Genomic DNA, 23,275 nt, shown 5'->3' with positions numbered 1-23,275 from the left:
TGGTTTCCATGACTATGGAATAGGTCCCATGTCTTAAGATTAACCCTGTTCATCCTTATATCTGCATACATGTATTAACGCCAGTAAATTCATTGATCCAGATGGAAGTGGAATGTGTGATGTCAAATATGCAAATGAGTTGAAGAGATTCAAGTGAGCATACTGGGAACAGAGTTTCGTCAAAATAACCATTTTATGTTTATTATAGTACATATCTCAGTTTACAAGTATAAAACAATATCATTGGAATTAGACACCTGCCATAACAAACCCGTTCTGATAACTGATATTAAAAAGTACAGTAGACTCGCTGGTGCTCGGACTGCAATATTTCACAGAGATGACTTGTTTTCCAAATGTATTTGAATTGCTGACTTGAGCAGTTTACTGCGTTAACTAATATACTGAGTAAGGAGGAGTCTATCGTAGCAATGCTTGAAGGCAATTTAAGAATTTACAAAATACAAAAATGTTATATGAAAACCAACAAAACTAGCAGCATTCAGTTTGAAAAATACTCTAGTATTAAAATACATGTTTAGTACAAATAGATACGTATCAACAAATCTATTATTATCCCACATTCCTTCCCATCATACTCGGATGAATGAAGCATGATAGTTTGTTTCTCCACTCATTGAAATAAAAACCTTCGAATATCGATATTCTTATAGAACTTCATTTGAGAACATGGTCTGATTGAAGGAGAAATTTAGTTTCCTGTTTAACTGATAACAGCTTCCTTCTTAATCAGGTTGAATTAGTGCTCTTGTACTGTTGTATATAGTTTATGGAAACTGGACTAACACTTTCCACTCGGAAACTGGCCAGGATTGATACAAGGGGTAAATGGTTCCATAAAATCATCATAGTTTTCCTATATTTTTGTACCATTTTTTGATTATCCGTAAAGTATGACGGTATGCTATGCGATATTGCATAGTATTGCTCTATGCGATAAAACTTAAATGCACAGGGGCTGTCCATAAGATGTCCAAAATTGAGGGGAGGGGCTTGCGAACTTTGGACTTTTGTGAACAAGGGTAGGGGGTTGTTAGGATGTGGACATCTTCTTCCTCCTGTAAGCCAGAACAAATCATTGAGTGCATCACATGGATGATTACTTCAACTTCGAATTAGAGGAGATATAGTTCACATAATGTATGGAAAAAACTGTAGTCCAGAATGTGATTAAGTGAATTAAAAAAAAACATTATTTTGGATGTCCGACGTCTTTGATTGCTTTTTGTCCGATGGACAAGGAAGTGGAGGGGGGTTAGTGCAATGTGGGCATATGGAGATATGCAATTTTCTGTGCATGTTTTATGGACAGCCTCATAGTAGTTTGATTAAACAAACGGTGTTTAAACGAGGAGACTAAAATCTGTATTCAGAAAATGTTAACAGTTATTTCATAGCTTAGAAATAAAATGCCTAGAAAATATATGACATCAAAACAATGCAAGCATTTATGGAAATTTCGCTCATCACGAAGTACGTATGATTATATTCTCCGTGATTTTCTGCAATTTATCAATTATGAAGTGTCTTGTTTTATATGGGGGGCATATCTCTTTTATGGCAGTGAAACAAAATACCATGTAATATAACCAACACATGACTTGATTGCAGACTAGGACAGCTTTGAATGCTGTAAACACTTTTTTTATTGTTCTGCGCAAAAAAACATTCCGGTTTTCTTTTTTCAATCGGATGATTTTTTAAGAACTACCTATCACGTGATGGCACGTAACGAAGAAATATCTGTACCTTTTCGTAAATGCATTCCAAGAATAATCGTTGAAAACAAATCATGACACATTATGCGCTCTTGACATCAAAAACAAACCAGAAGACTAATAAAATAAGGCTGTTATCCTTATTTCTCTTTTTGACCTTAATCAACATAAGATTGATTATTATTTCAAGCTTTCAAATTCGCATTCACATCTTATGAAATGATAGCTTTGCCATCGCACAATGCAATACGTTGTAAAATTTATGAACGAATCATGTCCTATCACAAACACCTATGACACAATGCTGTTTGGCCTTTCATATAGTTGCGACACGGACAAATGCGGGCATAATTTTCTGTTGATCCAACGCAACTGAACAACAGCTCCTGTGATTGGAATGTGCACATTTGTGAGCGGCGATCGATAGCTGGGTATATGAGACCTTCCATGCGATTTTTCCTCTGACAGTGAATACCTAATTGAGCGAGATATGCAGCAGAATTGATGCGCTTAAAATGTGTCGGTTCACAGATTAATCCTGAAAATAAATGGATATTTCCTGAATAAGAATTGATCTGCTCGAAATAATCAGCCATTGCCAATAAATAGGTCATTTTCAACTATGATGGGTTATTTAAGTTGGGCCAGTTGCTTACCAGTTGCGTTAGAATTACTGGTGGCAAAATACCATGGAAACAATGAAATTTCAATTAACACTTTGGCATTTATCTACTGGTTAACCCTAACCAACTTTTGAGCAACTGACCCCTGCACAACATATACATAAAATCACTATAGACCAGCATTGATTCATTGTTCCTAGTAATTAAATACTCTACCCGGTATTACATTAGACTGAAAAGTCATCTTCAGGGATACTGAATAGTGACAAAATTAGAAGCAATATCCAAAATAAAACAATAAAAAGTTCTAACTCTTTTTTAAGATTAACAAACCTTTGTAACATCTTACCACATGATAGATTGTTTGAAATAAAGATTTGGATTAAGTTGTATTTATCGGGCATGAACATTCGATTTCACATAATTCCGCACTCAGATGAATAAAGTATAAGGTTGTTTTGCTATCGGGACTGAAATGTAATCTAGTCATATACCCATGTCATACATGTCATGATTCATTAGTCAAGCATAATGAACACCAAGTTATATCAATGAGCTGCATTGACGATATGAACACCGCCACAGTGTGATAGCCTACTTGATTTTTGCTTCATCAGGATATCTCACTACCATGAACACTAATGAAAAATGGTTCAAAATCATCAAAAACTAATTTATCTTTGATGAGAAATCGCACGATAATTCAGCCACAGATGACGATTTCTTGAATAAAAGTGTATACATCTCATGAGCTTTATCTTGTATTTGACTGTTTACCTTTTGCTGAACAAGTGTCCTTGCACGAGACACCCTCGATTGCCAAGTAGATGTTGACATCTCGTTGCGGTGGCCATAGAGGGCTGTTTGAATCGCAGAAGTTCTGATTGTTAATAAATGAGTTGATTCGTTGTAACATACCTTCTTCTGTAAACTCATATGGAAGAAAGGATTCGCCCTAAAAAAAGTTTTATTTTAATTTTTTCATTTGTCTCCATAGGTTATATACTCCAATATGATCGTACATTATTATATTTAAGATCTATCGAGTTATATCAAGTATTTAGGTATAATCAATGAAAACAATCCGTGGCTACTTATCTGGATAGATACCAGTTGATAAGCCTCTTTTTCTTACCTTTGAGCACTGAAGAGCTTTCTCAACAGCTTTGCGCACTTCAGCAGCATTATTTATATCCACTGTATATACAAATGGCTCACCGATATACTGCTCAGCGTAGGGGTGTTGACTAGTTAACTGAAATTACGATTTATTCATGGATAGTGATTTCAAAAGTTTGTATATTGCATCAAGAAAATGATACAGATATTACGTGCTGATAATGTTTGATAATAGCCGCGATCACACGAGCAAATAAGGCCTGGAACAAGACATGGGTGCCAAAAGGCCCGTGCCTGTTTGGCCCAATCAAAAACATCCAACCAGGCTCAATCCAAATTTCAGCATAGGTCAAATCATTGCGTCTGAATTGCAACTGGTTCTGGAAGTGACTCACTACGTTTTGTTTAAGCATTGTTTTATAGTATCGAGTGAGTGGTTTCCATGTGAAAGCCCTCTCTAATTAGGCACGGGCCATAATTTGGCTTGGGCCTGATTCGTACCAGTTTGGCCTGGGCCAATGGTCTCTATGTGATGGCGACTAAATGCCTTTCACGAAAGGCTCTGCAATAGTTTCTTTTTGCTAGTGGTGTATTCTCTAAATTTAGAATCTATTTCTTGCCAGTTCACTCAAAGTAAACATGAAAAGTAAACATTTGTACAAACCTCTCTTTGAGTCGGCTTGCCTTTAAAAAAGTCAGTATTTCTACTGCCGTGCGGGGGATTGAAACGCGGATTTATAAAAGCAGCACCATTCGCGATAGCCTCGAGGGGAGCAGGGCCTTCGTACGGAAATCCTAAACCGAGGAATAGCTGCAAGAGAATGAATGTAAAGCAAACAATTCATTTTGGAAACGCATAGTACATTTTTTTATGACAAATGATTCGATTGAAGTTTAATTCTTTTTCAGCGAATTTTACGATGAATTTTTCACCATATTTCCATGTTTAACTACTAGTTGTACCTGTTGATTTTATACTCTGAAGTCTAAATTTAACTAATATTCTTATCTTATATAAAACCAAAGTATAATATTGCAATTCATAGACACTATAATACATACAATCTACGTAAATAAATATGGACCACTCTTCTTGATTTTGATGATTTTTGGGAGCATCTAAGTGACATAGATTGGGAAATGATTTTTTAGGTCAGATCGTATCCGTCCAATAAGTCGACCATGATTTTTTGGGGTAGAAATCTGAGGCTAGAAAATCGGCTGATTAGCCTGAAAATATATACGGTAAGTACCTTTGATGTATGCAACAATACAGTTAATTCTTCACCGACAAGAATTCCGTGGTTTTTCACGTATTTCGGAACATTCGCTACATCGTTCTTTCCTTTGCGACCTCGAGCAACTGTTCCGTGAATTTCCGAATAGTCTTTAACAATATTTAGATAGCCAGCCTTTCCATACCACATGTAGTCGTTTTTGCCGTAGACTAGCGCACGGTTGCGTCGTGCGATGGAATTGATTCGAGAATTGTTCGGCGGCCGTTCGACAACAAAACCAAGAAATGTATTGTCAGGAGTGTGAGCTAGAATGACGTAAATATGTACATAAAATATATCATCAGATAAAAGCCTGTCTTTTATTACACTTGGGCTTGTCGAGATGATTAGTCGAGAAGTGTCAACGAACTCAGTATCGATAAAGAAGTCGCGTATAATTGTGAACTAGAAAATCCACTCTTCACCGACGCTGATGATGCATTTGACATAGTACGAATTCATGCAGAAGTTATAAGAGAAGCTTCGAAGTAGATACACTTGCTCGGAATTCACATTCTCGAACAAAAATGTTCTTATCATTATCTGTATACTCAAGCATAGGTAAAGAAGAAACCGATCCTCGTCGATAGATGCAAGAGGGTGATTTGCCTCTTAACCTATTTAAAGCACCAAACGACTTTTCCGGGTTTACTATTCCCTGTCGTAACATCCGACGAGTAATAAACTCGAGAAGCATTTTAGTTCAGTAAGTGCATCCGATCTATGGATTCAATATGTGATGCTGTAACTAATGAATAAATTAGTATCTATTATCTACATCAGAAGAGGATTGAAGCGTCCTTACGGAACATCGTGTTGAACTGTTTCGGGAGTAAGTTGTGTTTTCCCCAATCGCTTTTTAATCGGTGCTTCTTCGCGTACATGTCATAGTTGAATTGTGGTTCTGTTCCAAATGAGTCCAATACTCGCAAAGCACATCTGAAATAAGAATTGCACAACAATTTATCACAACAATTTAACAAAACAATATCTATGATATTGATGTAAATATTGATGAATAATTATTGCTTGTTGCCAAAACCAATTTTATACTAAATTTAAAAACAATTTCGACGATATACAAAAAAATCCCATTCAATAAAAAAGATAAACTGACCGAAGGAATGTGTACTGTTTCTTATTATATCTTTTAATTTGCTTTAAACCGAGTATATCAGTGTATAACAGGTCTAGTCTGTCTTCACTAGGCGGTGGACACGTGTGAGCACCATACTTATACTTCATGATATACCTGAAATAATGTTTTGAAGGCATTTAGATTCGCAAGAATCGTAGATGTAGATCGAAGGACAACTAAAGCACTTGCGCATAATTCACAAGATTATGTCAAATAATAAGACAAATTCATTATTTTGTTCGCAGTATAATCTTTTTGCACTTTACAAACATTCACATCGAACTATAGATGATGAAATATGTATGTTCGGATACTTATTGTAAAACTAAAAAGAAACAAGAAGCAATACCCAGATAGCTGCTCTATTTCACTAGAAATGGTTAGATTATGTCCTAATATGTACAAAGCTGTGATCAAATCACTCCATTGAACTAATTCTCCTAATGGTCCACCTAAAAGTATCAATAATACAATAATCAAAATATTCCACCCATCGTTGTGATGGTTTGGTGCTGAAATATCGCTACATTTCATTAATTCTTTCACCTTTAAATGCAGATTCAGCAAATTTTAGGCCCGCTTGTCTTGTGAGCAATCCTAAATGCATAAAGACCTTAAAAAAGATAAACATACCATAGCAAAAAAACAGGTAGTGAACACAATTTAGAAAAATCGTTTCTGTCCTCGTTCAATGACAAACCCTTTAGAATATTACATATATTAACAAACCCCTCACTGAAAAGTCACAGCATGGATTCTCATAATCATTGCCTCTACTCATTGGTAAAAAATGAAATTATGAAAATGCATATTCTCCGACAGAACAGTTAAGGAAATCTATAACTCAGGCTTATAGAGAACACGTGCTGGCTTTCACATAAAACGAATTACTAAGATATCGAAAAATCGTTTCTGTCCTTGTTCAATGACAAACCCCTCACTGGGAGTTACAGCATGGATTCTGAAAATTGTTGCCCCACTCATCGATAAAAAAGGAAATTTATGAAAATGTATATTCTCCGACAGAACATTAATGATTTATCTAGAAATTTATAACTCGCACTTATTTGAAATCGCGTGCTGGCCTCCGCGTATTTTCACGACCAAAAAATCAAATTATCAAGAACTGTTTTGATTAGAAAAAATGGAGAAAAACAAGTTTGATTACATCAAAGTAATCGGAAAAAAATTTCCCAGCAATCTGTTACCTTCATCTGCCTTCTGTTTTGTAGATCTTGCTTTCGCCCGAGATTTTCAGCAGCAGCTGCCCAATTTGGCCACATACGACGGATACGCAATCTCATCCAATCGTAGTTCTTATGAGCAGACACCGGATCCTTGAGTAAACTCATCAATGGTTCTATTTCAAGTCTCAAACTAGCCTGATAGAAATTAATCCAAAATGGATACAATTTAAAACTATCAAGAACTATGTCTATGTCTATGTCTATGTCTATGTCTATGAAAGCCTTGTAAAATTGTTTCGGAGGGTTTAGATGTAATGAGGAAATTGTTACATGTACAATGATAACAACTATTTACTTTTCTGCCGAGGCAATACTCATCGTATATTGAATAAATAGCTCGCAAAATCTCCACATTTGGAGTCATAACCTCGTATACTTATATATACATCTTGACACAAACGGACGTGAAGCAGTAAACAAATATCGACACTATCGACTAGTTTACTGAGGACCATTCATTTATTACGTATAATATACGCATGATATATGATATATGATTAATTTCAAGTAAATTTTTTTACAGAATCAATGAATAAGAAAATAAATTATAAATGTAACAAAATTAAATGAAGGACTGCTTTGAAGCAACAGTTAGCTTATACAAGAAAGCAGCCCAGCCCTAGAAAAGAGAGAATCGTAACGTATTACATCTATTAGTTATCCTGACTTAGGTATGTCTTGGTTTAGAATGATCAAGGAGGCCGTCTTTTTCCAATTCAAATGTCAAACCACCTGTTCCGTTGCGTGGTGGGTTTATAAGGGACAATATTCAAATCAAAATCAATCAATCAATCAAACATATAAAAAGAACAATTCCCCATTTCATTCATTATAAAAAAAATTCCTTAGTCAAAACAACAACGAATCGGTCTTCAGAAGAATGCCACCATAAACCTGTGAAGGTCAAGGTAACCACATTTTACCTTTCTACTACCAACAACAATATGTTACTTCTCCGTTTGCAAATAGGTATAACGTTGCAGCAAATAAATGTACGGATACATTTTTCAAGCATATCAAGTTGTTAACGTCAGCATCGCGATCAATTTTGTTTACCTTTTTATGCCATTTGGAATCTGCGTGTGACTTGTTAGCCATAACAGTTTGTCGACCTGGCAAATGTGGACACCAGTTTTCAACCTGTCAACATATGAATATATATATTTGAAGATGCCATAAACCAAACTGTTGATTTTCAGAAATCTCTCCATAAAGCCTTGCGTATTGGATATCGATAATGCAATAACAATTATAAACGCTTCAACAAATGGACCAAGCTATCGTGATAATCCCGACGGATACAAAGTCCGATATCGACGAAGGCTCGGATTACAGACATGTCAAAACCAGACGTACAAGATGATTCAGTAACAACAACAGAACATAGCTTGTTTTTCCAACTGATATCATGAGTACCCATCAAGGAGAGTTTATCGGTCAAGAGGGAAAGGTATATTAGCACCGCAGATGATCATACCTCGCTCAGATATCGCAGGAATGAGCAGTCGGAACCGTCTACGCCATTTTCGCCGTAACACGTATCGCTTTTCCAATGTAAACGCATCCACTGAAATAAATCGAGTCGAATGCACTAAATATACAGTTTAGAAAATGAAATATGTGCAAAGTTAATGAACAAACATTAATTCTTTAATTAGATTCCTTTATCTACATCAAACAAATCGTGGAAAGGACACGGCTTTCATTTTTCGTGCATCTAAATCTCCGCCGTATGCTTTCAACCAATTAACATTTTCAAAATGTCGAACACGAGTTAACTCGACGGAAAATATCCGATAGATTTCGGAAGCTGGTCTTCAATTTTTGCATGGATCACGATACAATCTGGGTATAGTCATGGACGTATAATCTAGTTTATACGTCTATGGCATAGCGAACCCCGGAAAATTTCTAGGCCATATAGTTCCACTCACCTGGAATTTTGCATCACAATGTGGGTACATATCATCAATGCGCGTGACGACACATTTCGATACATCTACTCCTCTTGGGTCAGTGAAGTTATTCCCTTAAATTCAAGAATTCATGAATATGGGCTATTCTTCGAAACATATTCATAACTAAAAATGTACAGATGGATTGATTTGGTCTTACTAGAGACTAGCGCATTTACGAACATGCCAGTCTGTTTGATATCTAGATCAATGCATACCTTTGTTCTTTAAATGATGGAGATAGCAATGCGTTTGCGGTGATTTTAATGCAAATACAAGAAAAACACAAGACTTTTTTGTCGTTGTTGAGTTGAATTTTGATGATCTGTTTGCTACACGGAATGGAACTGTCATTCGTATAAGATAGCATAATATTCTGGAGAGATTTAACTGACCGGTATCAATAATTATGGTTACAGAATGATGGATCCGTGCAAATCCCACTCCTGATTTATTGGATAAGATAAATCAAAGATTGGCGACTTCGCCTGTTCAAAGGAGCTGCTAATCACACAAACTTTTATTGCATTTCTATAATTTCCAAGTTTCGACTTGCCTAATTTAAGCTTTCACGAGTATTTTGGACAAGAGACTATCGATGTTCCTTCAAATTTGAATGAACCAAGCTGGTTTGCGTAAAAATTGCGTAAAAATCACGGAGTACAAGACAACATATCTACTGGTATCCATGTCTTATAGACTATTCTTAGTAAAAGAAAAAGAAATCATTTTGTGCTTTCATACGAAAATGCTTTGATTAGGTTTAGAGAAAGGCACTGTGGGCATATGTTGTGGTTTACTTTTATTCTAGGCTTGGGGCTTCGAAAACCTAATCAGTACTGAAGAAGTTGATTTTACCTGTTGTAAATACAGTACCAGAACAATAAACCGCTCTATCCCAATGGTGTATGGCAAGACGGGAAGAATTTGACGTACATAAGTATAAGTGGTGAAATGCAGGCCAGTCTTATCTCCAAAAGCAAGGAAAACCTTATCTAGTAATATATTCTGTAATAGAGGGTTGTGAAGTCAGAACCCTGACGCAGGCACTGGTGTTGTCTGTGACTTATGAAAGTTTAACGAAATCAGCGGTGGATCGTGCCGTCAACCAGCGGAAAATATATTTGGCGCCTTTGATCTCGAGCAATCCATAATCCCGATGATGGATTCTGATTGAGGGGTTGTTTGCTTTTACTTTGGCGCGTGCGTGCACGACAATCTAGCCATAATTGATTGATGAGAATCGACTGCCAGCATGATATATACCGCAATTTACGAAATGGATGAGATTTGAATTTTACACGCAATTAGTATATGGAGATAAATACCACGTGAATGTAGAAAAGAAAGCCTAATTAAGCCTTGCACTTTGACTGCAAATGAGTCTTGTAGCCGATCGTTAATCAACGAGAGGAGCCGCATTCATACGGTTTCCACGCAAAAGTTGCACGGAGACATACGTGTCTCATTAATAATTCATTAGCTCAATTTGTTGATCCGACACGATTGACAAAGAGGAGGATAAAGGGGGTGTGACAGGGCAATGTCCGTTTGGGATGCGAACAGCTGTGACGGTGTTATATAAGCTTGTCGAACGCTCGCAAAAATACTTACCACGTGTATGATGGTTTCGGCTCGGCAAGTTCTCGATCAACCCCGATAACCGCTGAATGTCGGACGTTATTAATTGCGCGATCGAATTACGCTTTTGCCGAGATATAAATCAACTGTGTCCCCGCGGAAATGCCAGTAACCGCAATATCGAGGAATTTCCCGACAATCGCCGCGAAATTAGTGAGAAATTCGATTACTGTCATCTGTTGTCAATATATATATATGATTAGTATTCATTTTCAAATTAAAGCACTTTGCATTTATGTATTTATTGTATGATAATATTTTATTCTGCAGGCAATTAAAAATATTCGTGCCATGTGGAAATTACGAACATGCGGACGCTTTGGACATCTATCAAACGGGTGATAAACTATTTGTCTTATGTGAGTGATCGATAATGTAATGTTGCCGCGGCGAGGCTTCTATAAATCCCGGATTTGTGATGACGGCCTTCGCTAAATAATCGCCTCTAAATCAATTCGTCCCATTTATCACTCGAGATACGATTTCGAGAGGATGCGACACTGTATTTATGATTGTGTGCATTTTGATTTTATATAGTACGCATACAATGAACACGATTTATACAGTCCGGATTCGACGGCTAAAAAGTGAGCGTATATCATACAGATACAGTAATCACATTTCCGATATGTTTAGCAATGCGTAACAATGCCCAACCCACGGAAATCGTCCCTGGTAAGCGTTGATGATAGGATTATTTCGACACACACACGTCCGTACATAATCTGACCGTTGTTGCAGATAAGCCGGCCACGCTAAATACCGTGCATGGGTATACGATTTCGATTGAAGATGTCGCATAGATGATGAGAAATTGGGATACTGAGATTTAGATTAGATGTATCATTTTTTACAGAGTTGATTACGAAGCCCATCTTATGATTACTAAATCAGAAATATCGTCATCCAAAAGGCGTGCAAACAAAAATTCAAATGAATCTTTCAGTAGCGGTTCCAGGCGTCAAATCTGAGTACTGTAGGAAATTTGAAATTTTTAAAATGTTATGTTATGTTATGTTATGTTATGTTATGTTATGTTATGTTATGTTATGTTATGTTATGTTATGTTATGTTATGTTATGTTATGTTATGTTGTACAAAACGGTACTGCCGCATAGATATTAGCCAATCGATTCCTAAATGCCGGTCGCTCAAATGTTGAAATTCGGATACGACGGTGAATAGTCGTACGGATTCACTTTTAAATTCACTTAAAACGATGCCAACTGCATTTCTTTCCCACTCGAAGCAGAATGGCAATATTGATTACTAAACCGACGGGAATGGTATAGTTTACCGAAACCAATCATCGGAATTACGCTAAAACACGGAGGCTAAAACACCCTCGGGACTCGTTGTATTATTGACCGATTGCGGTAGAAAAAAATCACGTTTTTCACAGCACGACTTTGATGAATTGACGAATGAACATTTCTGATTCATAGCTATTAACTATATTATATACTATTTTTCCAGCAGTGGTTTGCAATACCTCACGTATTCGGTATGTGAATGGAGAGTCGTGAGAATAATTTGGAAATAGCCGGTTGGAAACGGTATAACGGTATAAACATAAACAGTTCCGAAGGTGCAAAATGAATATTAGAAAAACCTTGTCGTCTATAATCACTGCGAAAGCTAATTGAATAATCTGAGATGTCGATTTTAATCGACGCACATCATTTATTTAGTTATATCATTCTATATCAAGCATATATTTCATGATCATTATTGAGAATGTAGACAGAGCAGAAATCGGTACTCCGATCGAAGTTTCTACTCAGCTGTGCACCGGAGTACGTATTCTTTTATCTATTTGTGACAAATGTGTCGGTCAACGAGTCCATCTGATTGCGTACATTTTTCAACAGCTGGTTCAATAAATATTTGACGCGTAAACGTCCTTTGAACTGTAAAATCCTAACGGAATATTAGTAAACTAGTGGAAAGCCCGTGGAAACCACGGGTGATTTTTAAATGTAGAACTTCCTACTTATTAGTTCATACGAATTGAGTAGGAGCATTTTAAAGTGGCTTATTATGTGGTATGATCACCCGTTCCCGTTGAGACCATATGGGACCTCGGGACCGACTTGACCTGTGCCCGAGGATACTGGGGCCCCTAATCACATACTGAAAATTTCTTCTTCCCATAGAGGCCCAAGGTTATAGAACTATAGATAGAAACAAATAGGCATATGTTACCCATATGGTCATTTCATAATGTATGAATTGTACGCAGTACTGAAGATTTGAACCCACCCGAAACATAACTACCGGGTATAGCAAACAAATATGTTAAGTACCGGTATGATCATTTTATAATGTATGAAAAGCCCGTGGTTCCACGGGTGATTTTTAAACATACTACTTCCGCTTTTTTTGTGTAGGAGTATTTTGTGATCACCCATACCCGTTGAGACCATGGGATATCGGACCGAGAGGATACTCGGTCCCTTAATCACTTATTGAAAATTTCATCTTCCCATGGAAGCCCGTAACAGAACTATAGATAGCATAGAAATATGTAAAGTACCGATACGATCATATCATATATATACCATATATATATATATATATATATATATATATATATATATATATATATATATATATATATATATATATATATATATATATATATATTAATTATACACGGTACTGAAGATCTGAACCCGTTAAGGGCGATACGTCCAGTAACGACGGAGCAGTCGGCACAACAATTCGGTATTATTATATAAGATAATTATATAACATTGATACGTACCGTATGGTTGATCCCATTTTGCAGAACTCATCGCTCCAAGTTGAAGCAATGTTATCTCGCGAGTATACGAAACCTCGCCTTCATGAATTTCTTCTTTGGCCTGTCGAAAGAATTCGATGAAGATATTGACATGGTTTTTTGAAGCGTGTTCAAAGTATGCCATCACACAGAGAGCTGTTTTGCTATTCCGTGGCGGCCGTGGACTACAAATCGGATGGGATCCCGAGGTCACGAACAGCTACGAATCGCCTTGTCGTAACGATCATCAGTTTACAAAATCGCATCCAAATAAACACAAGGCGTGTAAAAGGCATATTTTGAGCCGAACGTTCGCAACTCTGGTGAGATCGTCGCCTGACAGTATAACAAATTACTTCACAAAGCTTGCCAACAAAAAAACACTTCTTTTCCCATGCAGGATATCTCTCTAAAAGTGCACTTTCACACTTTTCACACACAGGATAAAACTTACCTCCAATGCTATTTTATCATGCTCTTGAAAGGTCTGCAACCTGATGACACTGATGAATGTGACAATCCAACAAACGATTGCGCAAATCACCGTCAACTTTCTAGCTCTTATCAGCAGCAGTCGTGGTGTTACTGCTCTACATAAATGACACCATTTGGACATCACTCCTTCAAGTGCCGCTAATTAATACCTGAAAACACCCCGATACCAAGAAACAGCTTTCAAATATCGAATTACCGGTATTTTCCTACGCCTCCATACTAACACATAATGTTTTATAGTAAAACGGTTCAGAAAATGCTAAAGAGAACATTCCGAAATCGGGTTTTGAAATTGAAATAGTTTTATGTTCGTGGCCGTGACAACGTTGTTTGATTCGCTGAGCCGATTCAATTACAAACTCGATTAGATGTCTTTTATGAATCAATAAGAACGATGCATCTCCAGAGTCGATGCGTGTGTATGCTATATTCTGCATGATAATTAAAGCAATTCAGTAAGCTCAGACGCAATATCGCAGTATTGATAATTTTTTTACTTTTCCCGGCTTCTCAGATATTACGTTTGGGAATCTGGTAATTCGATACAAATAATGATTTTACTTATCACACGCAGAACTAGGTTTTGCGAACTCACAGACAAACACTGAAACTATAACACAGAAGCGCGAACATTCTATAGCAACACGTTAAAAACACAATCCAGCCGAGATAAAAACATTGTACCTTCACGGTAGTAAATAATCTTTTGGTGAAATCCTCATAGCGCTAAGGTGACGAGCGGTGACTGCATCCATGATCCTATTTCAGTTATTAGATCGTCATTAAGCAGCGAGAACACGCGTGTTTTAGAAGGCTTACATTCTCCTCGGAGTCGGGGGCTGTATCTGAGCCTGATTTCAGCAAAAAATCCATCCATCCATCGCTATGGCAACCGCTCGGTACTGCAACTACGTTAGATGTTGATCCTCTCAAAAATCCACGAAATTGCTGCCGTAAGAAAACGGCGTTGAGCGACTTTTTGAATTAAGGAAATGATTCTAGAAAACTACCCTTATCCAACCGCTGCCAGTACTACACTGCTGTTTATATCCGCTCTTCTCTCTCTCGCTCTCTCTGAACGAACTCGCGTTGCCTATTAATAGCGGTATTTCACTGAAACTACCGCTGTTGATGGGATTCTGGCTGCTGTCAATTTTCTTTTCTCCGCTGGCGAAGAGTTTTAATGTATCAAGTATGCTAATGAACGGCGGCGTATTCCATCAACCCTGGCTAAGGACTAAGGAACATGCATATTCGATTGATAACAATTAGCTAGGTCAAGAGAGTAATTTATTTTGAAAATGAACTTTTTCTCATGTGATTCAAATGAGAAAGAAAAATGTTGCTAGGGTTGACGCTTTTTGTACGGTACCCATCATTGCACTAGGATTTTTTCGTAACAACACGAACACTACCGTACGCAGTTTCTTGACAGAGATTCCGGATGAAGAGATCATCAGTATCCTATATATATACCCCAATTAACTTTTTTGGTCATTCAAAACATGCAATACACATGGAGGTCAGTTCTCATACACTTATTCCAGATTTGGCTTGCCCTAAACACACCAATATACGACTCACCGCCTGCATTCAAATCCAATGGTCGTAAAACAAAAAACTACTGTTTATCATTAATTCATATTGTTGGGGCTTTGATAGAATTTTCTCAACTGTAAATCATCTGCATCGATACAATTTCAACGTCACATACGTCTAATTTTCGGACAGTGACATATTTTATTGACAGTGACGCCTAATTTAGTGACATATGTACACTGAACCATGTACGAGGCGAGGCTTTGATCCTTTAAAACAGTTCAGCACATCGAGAAATGAAAACCGCAACGAAATAATCTAATGAATTTTTTTTTATATTTATGAATATGAATATATCCGGCGATCATTAATTACAAATATTCATCATTAATTACATACATCTCGTTTATACATTGTACACACGATTAAAGATTCGTTTTCACGCAATAAGATACGAACAGACTCACGCGCACGCGCGCGCGCTAACTTCTAACTTCTTCCACTCGATAAAACAAGAGTTTTTCTATGATCTGGTTATTGTTCCCAACGCAGACTGACACGAGAAGATAGCAGACGCTCAAAGAAAACATTAATACGCGCCTGCCTCGCGAAAAATGAAAGAGATTTTCATGTTTTATTATCGTTAGTAGCGAGAACAGAAATGCCTTATTCAATACTGATTATTGTTGTGTTTAAGTTATACCTCTGCCCGGAAGAGGGTGAGGTGTGGAGTCAACTCCCTGCCCCGAGGAAGGATAGATAAATCAAGCCAAATAAGCTGGATATAATTGAATGGGGATCGGAAGAAAAAGTTGCGCACAAAAGAAAAATACATAAATATTTCACAACCATCATATTATCAGTTTCCAATATGTTTAAAAGCTTCTTTTATGACCATATTTTCCACCAAAAAGACACGAAAAAGAATTTCTTTTTCACCCAGCAGGTGTAAACGACGATTGACCGTGGTGGTGCCAACGGTTCGTAAACAAACAATACACGAATACACATGCACGAAATATTCCAGAAAATATCACAAATTGTATTTTTTTTCAACAGGGATCATTCATTTAAATTTGACTTTTTCAACCACCCCAGTACTCAAAATCGGCCATTTTTTCATAAACATTAAGCATTACCGTAGGCAATTGCACTTACCCCTCCCCCTCCCCTAAAGTGTACGCAATAAATGAATGATCCCAAAAAAAAATTGCAACAGCTTATGCATTTGAATAATCTTTTGTTGCAAATTCATCGCGTTAATAAAACGACGCGTTGAAAAGTACATTTAGAGATGTACATCGAAAAATGAAAAAGAAAAAACACATGCAAATATTCATGTAATCGACAATCAAATTCATTATATTATATCATATAATACATAACAATTGTATATGCATTTTTATTACTCAATATATTGCACTAGCATTTTCAACACATCTGTATAGAATGTCAAGATAAGACCCCCGTATAAGCGGGTAAGAAAACTGAACAAAGAGGGTTCAGTTCTTAGCTAGGCGCATGTTCTTTAGTTGTTTACTTCAAAATTATTACTTAATTTTGATCCTATTGTTGAACTGATATTTTCAATGTCTTAGAAAGTGGTGTATCAAGCAGAGAAATGGCATTTCTTTGATAGAATCCAAATTTTGAGTGAAAAACATACTGTGCCAGTCTTTTTCAGACTTTCAACATCAATGGACTTTTTGCTAATATTTAATGATCAATGCTAAGATATGCTATAGATCGCATTATTACATAACTGTTTGTAAAGTATTAAGTAATACTTTCAATACAAAATATAACTACACCGGGCCAATCCCCTCATTGGCATTCACTATCATTAAGATCCAGTGCAGTCTATAGTAGCAAGAATAGATGATAATAGCAAACAACTGTTGAGGAGTTTAGCAAGGCTAACGAACCAAAGCATACCCCTTTCGAGCAAAGACAAACTGTAAGAATGTGGCTGAATGGAGAGCGAGAGAGGTATAATAAACCTCATCAGTAATACTACCGAGATTCTCATAGCAGTAAAAAGATACTGCTCCTCTCTCTCCCACTGCTGTTGTATCAAAATAATGCTTATCAAATCCACATTTACCTGATATCGAAGCGAACAAGCGGAGTAAGATACACAGCAAAGCATTTAACTTATGCCACCTTATTACGACGACTAGACTATAGTTTAACGATTAAATGTTTGCTAAAATACTACAGGTCTAACCTATTCTTTAAGCAGAAACACAATAACTAACATTCGTTAATCATATTTAAGTAGAAGTGTTCGTCACTTGACATTTCAGCATAATCTGCACCAAATTCCTCACAAAATAAGGAAACAGCAGATCGGTGTAAATCACTCACTTGATACAATATGCATGCAACTAGGGCTCCCTCTGCCATAATTCACATTAAGTACCCGTGCAAACATTGCAAATCTTTTTAGATATATGAAATGATTGAGAACTTCTTAGTGATAACATAGTAGCATTTCTGAATGGTGCGATACAAGTTTTCAGTTTCAGTTTCTAAGACGTTAAGTACTAAATTTTAAGTACTAAACCGAAAAACAGATTCATTCATGAGAGGATAAGAACATTTACGAAGGAAATCATTCATAACCGAAACAAAACCTTAAAGCAAGCAACGTGTACTATTTCTTAATACAAAGGGATTTTGAATTACATGTATCAGGTTCATGATACATCTGTCTGAAAAAAGTGAAATATACATTTTCTTGACGTAGCAAACCCAGTCTTTTTTTCTGAAACACGATCTGCTCATTATACATAAAAGATATTATACACATGTAAGTATATACATGTATGTACAAAATACTTATGTATGTATGTATGTATGTACAATCATCAGTCATAATAATACACAATTCATATATGGTCCTTTATCAGAAAACACCCTACCAGGAAGCCAAATCTAACAGAAAATATATTATATATTATGTATAGTAAACATACAGATACTTTTAAAATAGAATACTCACTCCAAACAGCACTGACCTTTTGGAAGTCTTAAAAAGAATTTCAATGCTAATATAATATACCTTATTTCGTTCGATCTGACACAAAAAATGAGAGATAAACTACTATTACTGATATGACTAACCAGCAAAGACCCAAATACGACGAAGCTTATAGGAATGTCAGATAAACCTGGCGATAGTTCATGTCTGCTTTCAAAGGGGATGTCATATCAGAACAATGACTCTATCGATTTTCATAATTTACAGGTTTATGATTTTTCATGCATGTGTTTTTATATTTGGTGATTTTGATTCCTGAATTGCATCAAATCAAATACGATACAAATTCTTATTGTGGGCCAGTTATATTCGACTTTTAGAGATAAAATGATTAAAAGTGAACGAATCTTTTACAAATGAAACCAGAAATTGTAAAATCGGAATCTGAGTAGTATCAACAAAGCTTTAATGTAAGCTATCATCTAGAGTATACAAATAAATTCTCTTCCATTTATGATCATTTACTTAATTTCAAACGTGAATATCAATGAAAATTGCAGCACAAAAGGTGGATAAGAAACTCGTGTCAACAATCAACACTGCGTGAACGCAATGTTTGGCCGCCTGTACACAACCATCGTTTAAAAGAACAGCGCGATTGAATATTTCTCCTATGTACAGCGATTATATGTATAAACATGGCAGGTTTCTATCATGACTTTCCGAACGTGAACATTTTCTTCTTTTTAATGCTACTACTCATTGAGCTGTTGTCTTTTTTCGCTTCTTTCTCCATTCGTTTCTTCTCTTTCTCCATGTTACTCTTCAGCTCTTTAAGTTTTCGTTTGAAAGCATTTCGATCATTGCTATTCACTATTCCCATAGTCTGAAGAACAAAAGCTTTTCCGAGTTAGTATTATTGATTTTTTTGCAGGCGACATTTGGGAATTTCGACATTCCAGAAACGATTGCATTTTGCAACGGGAACTAAAACTGAAATTGAACTCGCCGCAATTAAGAATACAATAACTAACGATCATTTAGTTAATCATAATTTCTCAAATCTCTACGGCGTTTTGGTAATTTTCCCAGAAGAACATAGGAAATTTGAGGCAAGAGTAGGGCAACGAGAAACAAAACCGTAGTAATCACCTTTAAACGAGCACCATCGATTAACAATAGTTTGGACCCATCGATATTTTCATGAATAAATATATCTTTATAGTGATCCAGTTCATGCATAATAAGCCAATGACAAACTTGCTCTATCGTCCATTCATGTACAGGTTTAGCTGACTGCCACTGATTGCTACCCTTCCGTGCCGATGACTCCTGAAAACAAACCCAAACATTACTGTTATGAATGTCCATCCATCCATCGAGTTGAGTTAAGTTAATTTATTCAATACTTACTGAGACAGTTTCTGAGGTAAGGGACATTGAGGCGAAGTTATATGATTGAGCATGTACATTATCATCATCATATTCTCGTACTAATCCAACATTGCTACTGTTTAACGTATCACCACTGCTTATCAATGAATCTGAAAAATATGGTATTGTCACATGAAATACATTGTAAATAGTCGATGCAAGCATGATGATAATAATAGTTGAATGATGATAATAATAGTTCATTTAGTTTCTTTTAGATCGAAGGAAAGTTATATGAAGATTTTCAAAACTGTCCATTAGCAATGCATCAGAATAAATGATAGCAAGAGTAGAAAAGATAGCGATTTCTGTTAAATTACTAATAAAACTAATGCCTAAAAAGCAGTACACTCTTAGCTTCAATGTACAGTGTATATTCATCAAAATATCACTTCAGTTCACTGACATGATCGCTACCTGAGTTTCTGTACCCTGAGTATCCAGTATCCAGCGGTTTCGAGGATATCAATGTGATGCCTGAACTAGAATCACCCGATGTGTCTAGACTGTTCGCCAGTTTAGACAAGAACGATTTACCAATTTTGTTCTGAGGACGGGTAGGTGTGGAGGAACTGAGCTTTGGAGAACCTGTTGAAAGAACGCACAGCTACAATTGCAGTTACGGACAAAAGCGAAACCACAAGAAATGAGTAAGAAGCAGGAATTCAAATGCACAGAGATATAACATATCTTATTGAAGTAATATATACTAATATACTTATACAAGCAAAAAGCATAGAAAATGTTCAGATGAATATTATTGTAGATAAGATATTTTGATGTCAGTGTTTTGGTCATCCTCCCTCGGCAAGGATTCAATCCTGATAACCTAAGACTCATCATGATACAAAAACCTGCCACACTAGCCCGAGTGCGCAGCCACATGCGCAGCTTACATTATGTCATTATTAGCCAATCAGATATTCTGTTATATTTTAGCCCAGGTTTTTCCATTTCTAGTTTATCCACGAAACTTGCCTCAGCGATAATACAATGAGCAATCTGATTGGTGCTGCAAATTTTCTTGTGGCAAACCTATGCATGTACCTGCGCACCCAGTCGGGTGTGGCAGGGTTTCGTGCCGTGGTTGAGCCATCAGGTTTGAATCCCAGCTGGGAGGATGTGTTTCGGCTAAAATCTTTTATCCACCATTTTGAGTAAACAGATATCAAGAAATGTAACTTACTAGTACCGGAAATTGGTTTCGCTGAGACTAGCATGACTCCGCCGTCAACGGCATCAACAGATTCCGGGATCTCCGACGACATTCCTCGGAATACGGGTTGCGACGGCTCGTAACTGACTTGTGATATACTCGACGTATCGGACTGTGCATCTCGGTTACTATTCATTTCATCGTGGCTAAAAAAAAAATGAAATATGAATAAAATTTTTGAAACAGGTATTCCACAAAAATCGAATCATATCATCTCAGACGTTTCAACAGTTTCGCCAAATTTTTAGCAAATTTCATCGCCATAAATAAATCAAATCCCTTTTTTCTACACAAAACAAACATACAGACAATCTAGTTTCTATCACCTGATTTAACTTTAACGGGAGAGAATGTGAAGAGAATTATCTAAATAGAGACAAATACAGCGTGAAATTTACATTAGTCTGGATCATTTTCTGAACAAAGTTGCTACGCTCAGCGTTTCGCATGCATGATCTGTTAGTAGCATTAATAATTCACGAGGGAACTAATCGTTTGAAAACATGCAACTCTTTATGATTCAAAGGTTATATAATGCTGGACTCGAAGCGAATTAAATAAAAATCAGTAATCGGAAGATTTCTTGTCTCCATTTTGAACAATCATCGACCCTTAGCATTTTGTACTTACAAAAAATTAATATAACAAATATATTGATCGATCGATTGCTCAGTTAATTATTTTTTTCGTTACCTGTTCGTGAAATCATCAATTTCATCGGAATCATCGGAATTTTCGATCTCGTCGGTAAATACGCTGCCGAAATATTGATCGTAATTATTGACAGGGTATGACGATGATGAAGGGGGTGCTGAGGGTGGAGAGGGGCTCGCCGATGATGGCGAATGTTGCGCAGGTGGCTTTCTCTTTTTGACTGTGCTGTCGCTGTAAAGCAAATGATGCACAGAACGTGAGGTGTTGAAATATACAGAGATAGAGCTAACCAGCAGTGTGCTGGTCCTAACAGTGTGAAATATACAATCACCATGAGCTTTTTTGTCTAAAAAAATAGTCTGTCAAAGCTCAAAGAACAGATCTTGGTTTTACTTATGGATCTAAGCATGCAGATATGAACAACAATGTACCAGAAACATGTATTAATCGTAATCCTATCTATTGTGATGTTTCCTATCATCATTTGTATTTCAAAATGAATAGAAATCAGATGAGTTTCAGCTGATACCCCAATTTTTGCGAATAATTGCGAATGAATGGCCAAAATAGTGAAAGCTATGAAAGATCTACTGGTATTATGCAGTTAATCATTAATTACTGAATGTGTTAATTTTTATGATGCAAACTTCAGTTTTTGTTAGTTTAAAGCACTCAATCGTCTCAAATTTCATTTTCCACAGCAAAACGTTATACGTAAATCAAAACTCTACTACTATGGGAACTTATAGAAAAATCATCATTTTGATTAAACAGGACTACATGAAACTATTTCCAAGAAAATTACTTTTTTTAGTCTATCGATTTTAAACGAGTTTTTACGGTAAACCTACGCATAAAATAGTCGGGGAATGCTGAAAATGTATTTCATTTTGATTTGAATGCCTAGATAAGAAAAGGTTTACAGTAATACATCGTAGGTTTACGCGGTTATCAAAGACTCGAAGCAGCAATGATGAAATATTATCCCAGAACAGGAGAAAGGAGAACAAAACCCTAAACCGGCGAATACAAACACTGCCTACGTACTCATCATCCTCTAGAAACCTACACAAGAACATATAAACTAATAGTGAAAATATGATACAGTAAATCATTGGAAAATGTATCAGTTGATTAGTTCACTGAAGCAAAATATATCTTTGGTTTTTCATGCAATCAGTATCAATTAATAGCAGGCTATTTCATCAAAAATACATACCCCTAATGAATACGGGTGTGTATTTTTGGTATAAAAGTTCTACCACTAAAAGTGAACTCCTAGTTTCTAATAAACTAATATAAACTATGCAGAATTATAAGAATATATACCTATCATGCTTGATGAACGGTTCTAAATTCTCCGATACAACCTCCGTTTCTAAATCATCGCCATCTTGAAGAATCTAAAATATACGACAACAAAATACAAA

At 36.3% G+C, this 23,275-nt stretch overlaps 2 protein-coding genes across 9 annotated transcripts in view; both read right to left on the bottom strand.

Moving 5' to 3' along the window:
• Positions 1–180: 180 nt before the first annotated feature.
• Positions 181–14,366, bottom strand: LOC141901956 (alpha-1,6-mannosylglycoprotein 6-beta-N-acetylglucosaminyltransferase A-like). The gene is made up of 15 exons (XM_074789564.1): positions 13,979–14,366; positions 13,507–13,606; positions 9,078–9,172; positions 8,621–8,710; positions 8,200–8,283; positions 7,105–7,278; positions 6,443–6,509; positions 6,246–6,348; positions 5,876–6,010; positions 5,564–5,697; positions 4,735–5,024; positions 4,146–4,292; positions 3,498–3,617; positions 3,140–3,317; positions 181–2,277 (listed from the first exon to the last, which is right to left on the bottom strand). The coding sequence occupies exons 1-15, from the start codon at positions 14,138–14,140 to the stop codon at positions 2,021–2,023; spliced, it is 2,136 nt and encodes a 711-aa protein (XP_074645665.1). The 5' UTR covers positions 14,141–14,366; the 3' UTR covers positions 181–2,020.
• Positions 14,367–15,877: 1,511 nt separating this feature from the next.
• The window catches only part of LOC141904968 (uncharacterized), a 42,905-nt gene continuing 35,507 nt past the window's right edge, over positions 15,878–23,275 (bottom strand). For 4 of the 8 annotated variants that reach the window (XM_074793628.1, XM_074793660.1, XM_074793646.1 and 1 more), the window contains 8 exons: positions 23,175–23,248; positions 22,893–22,910; positions 21,885–22,076; positions 21,162–21,337; positions 20,393–20,563; positions 19,955–20,085; positions 19,694–19,873; positions 15,878–19,427 (listed from right to left, as the gene is read on the bottom strand). In XM_074793628.1, the coding sequence (XP_074649729.1) occupies positions 19,254–19,427; positions 19,694–19,873; positions 19,955–20,085; positions 20,393–20,563; positions 21,162–21,337; positions 21,885–22,076; positions 22,893–22,910; positions 23,175–23,248 (1,116 nt within the window). In that variant the 3' untranslated portion in view covers positions 15,878–19,253. The remainder of the gene's footprint in view (positions 19,428–19,693; positions 19,874–19,954; positions 20,086–20,392; positions 20,564–21,161; positions 21,338–21,884; positions 22,077–22,892; positions 22,911–23,174; positions 23,249–23,275) is intronic. The other 4 variants (XM_074793650.1, XM_074793677.1, XM_074793637.1 and 1 more) reach the window with 4 other exon arrangements.

The sequence above is a fragment of the Tubulanus polymorphus genome, chromosome 1, assembly GCF_964204645.1.
Source record: "Tubulanus polymorphus chromosome 1, tnTubPoly1.2, whole genome shotgun sequence".
NCBI lineage: Eukaryota > Metazoa > Nemertea > Palaeonemertea > Tubulaniformes > Tubulanidae > Tubulanus > Tubulanus polymorphus.
Note: the sequence above shows the minus strand (reverse complement) of the source record. Positions and strands in the feature narration are given on the sequence as shown.